This window comes from Pteropus vampyrus, unplaced genomic scaffold, assembly GCF_000151845.1.
Source record: "Pteropus vampyrus isolate Shadow unplaced genomic scaffold, Pvam_2.0 Scaffold807, whole genome shotgun sequence".
Lineage (NCBI taxonomy): Eukaryota > Metazoa > Chordata > Mammalia > Chiroptera > Pteropodidae > Pteropus > Pteropus vampyrus.
Window position 1 is genome coordinate 29,605 of NW_011889588.1, and position 1,430 is coordinate 31,034.

Sequence of the window (1,430 nt, forward strand, 5' to 3'; positions counted from 1 at the left end):
ACTTTTCCCAGACTAGAAGGGTTGTGAGAAAAAATGAGAAATAATAAGTTTTTTTGTGAAGATGAGGAGAAATTGGAACCATAACTTATTGTTGGCAGAAATTTAACAGTGCAGTTAAATTAGAAAACTTCTGATGGGTCCTCGAGAAATTTCATGTATAGTTACTAAATGACTCAGCAATCACAATCGCAGGTGTCTATTCAAGAAATGAAAAATAAATATACACAAAAACAAAGTCAAAAACCTGTACACATAAGTTTCTAGCACATAAACAGATGTTCTTGGCAGATATATGCATAACAGACAGAAGATGAAAAATAATCTAATGTCCAACAGTGGATAAATGGATAGTGAAGTGGACGGTGTCCAAATAATGGAATATCGTATGTCACAAAAAAAATGGATGACTTACCCACGGCACAATGGTAGATCTCAGAAATATTTGCAAAATGACTCTAACAAATAAAAGTCACAAAAATCCACCTATTCTCTGGTTCCATCTATATGAAATGACCAGAATAGGCAAATCTATTGAGACAGAAAGTGGATCAGTTGTTATCAAGGGTAGAGTAGAAATCTGATGAGGACTGATGCAGATGTGTGGGGACTTCCTCTGAGGGATAATGGAAATGTTCTAAAATTAGATTTGGGGGATGGTTTCCCAGCCTTGTGAATATTCTAAACACTAAGTTGCACATTTTAAATGGATGCAATTTATGGTATTCAAATTATTTCTCAATAAGCATATATATATATATTTGAAATAAACTATGATAGCGATCGACTCTCATTGACTCTTTAAAGTGTGTCTGTGCTCAGAGTCAGACACAGACACTATTGTCTGGCCACAGTCACCCTCTTTATTTGTCAGAGGCAGTCACGGGGGTGATCAGGGAAACACGGGCAGGTGTTTGTCTCAGATCCTCATGGGGCTGGAGCACTGTGTCATTGCTGATGCTATTGTCCCAAGTTGAACAGTAATAATCAGCCTCGTCCTCAGGCTGGAGGCCCGTGATGCTCAGATAGGCCGTGTTGCCAGACATGGAGCCGGAGAACCGATCTGGGACCCCTGAGGGTCGAGAACTCCCGAGCATCACGGTTTTGGGGGCAGCACCAGGAATCTGCTGGTACCAGCCTGCACTATAGGTTCCAACATTGTTGCTGTTTCCCGCGCAGGACAAGGTGACCTTCTGTCCCACAGACCCCGACACCGAGGCTTCCTGCCTCAGGCCAGACTGCGCCCAGGTCCCTGGAACAGAGGAGCAGAGACGCAGAGAGTGAGACGGGAGCCACTGAGCGTAGCATGTGCTGATAAAGTGAGACAACGTGTAGCCCCCACCAGTCACCTGAGCAGTGAGCGAGGAGCGTGAGGAGGAGAGGGGTCCAGGCCATGGCGGAGAGAGACGCCCCAGACTCTGCTTCTGAGCCCC

At 44.4% G+C, this 1,430-nt stretch overlaps 1 gene segment (V, D, J or C); it reads right to left on the bottom strand.

Moving 5' to 3' along the window:
• LOC105309622 overlaps window positions 1-1,399 on the bottom strand; it is a gene marked incomplete at its 3' end in the record, with an annotated part of 28,851 nt that extends 27,452 nt beyond the window's left edge. The window contains 1 exon segment of the V gene segment in view: window positions 1,347-1,399. Within this exon segment, the coding sequence occupies window positions 1,347-1,392 (46 nt within the window).
• Between the last annotated feature and the right edge of the window lie 31 nt (window positions 1,400-1,430).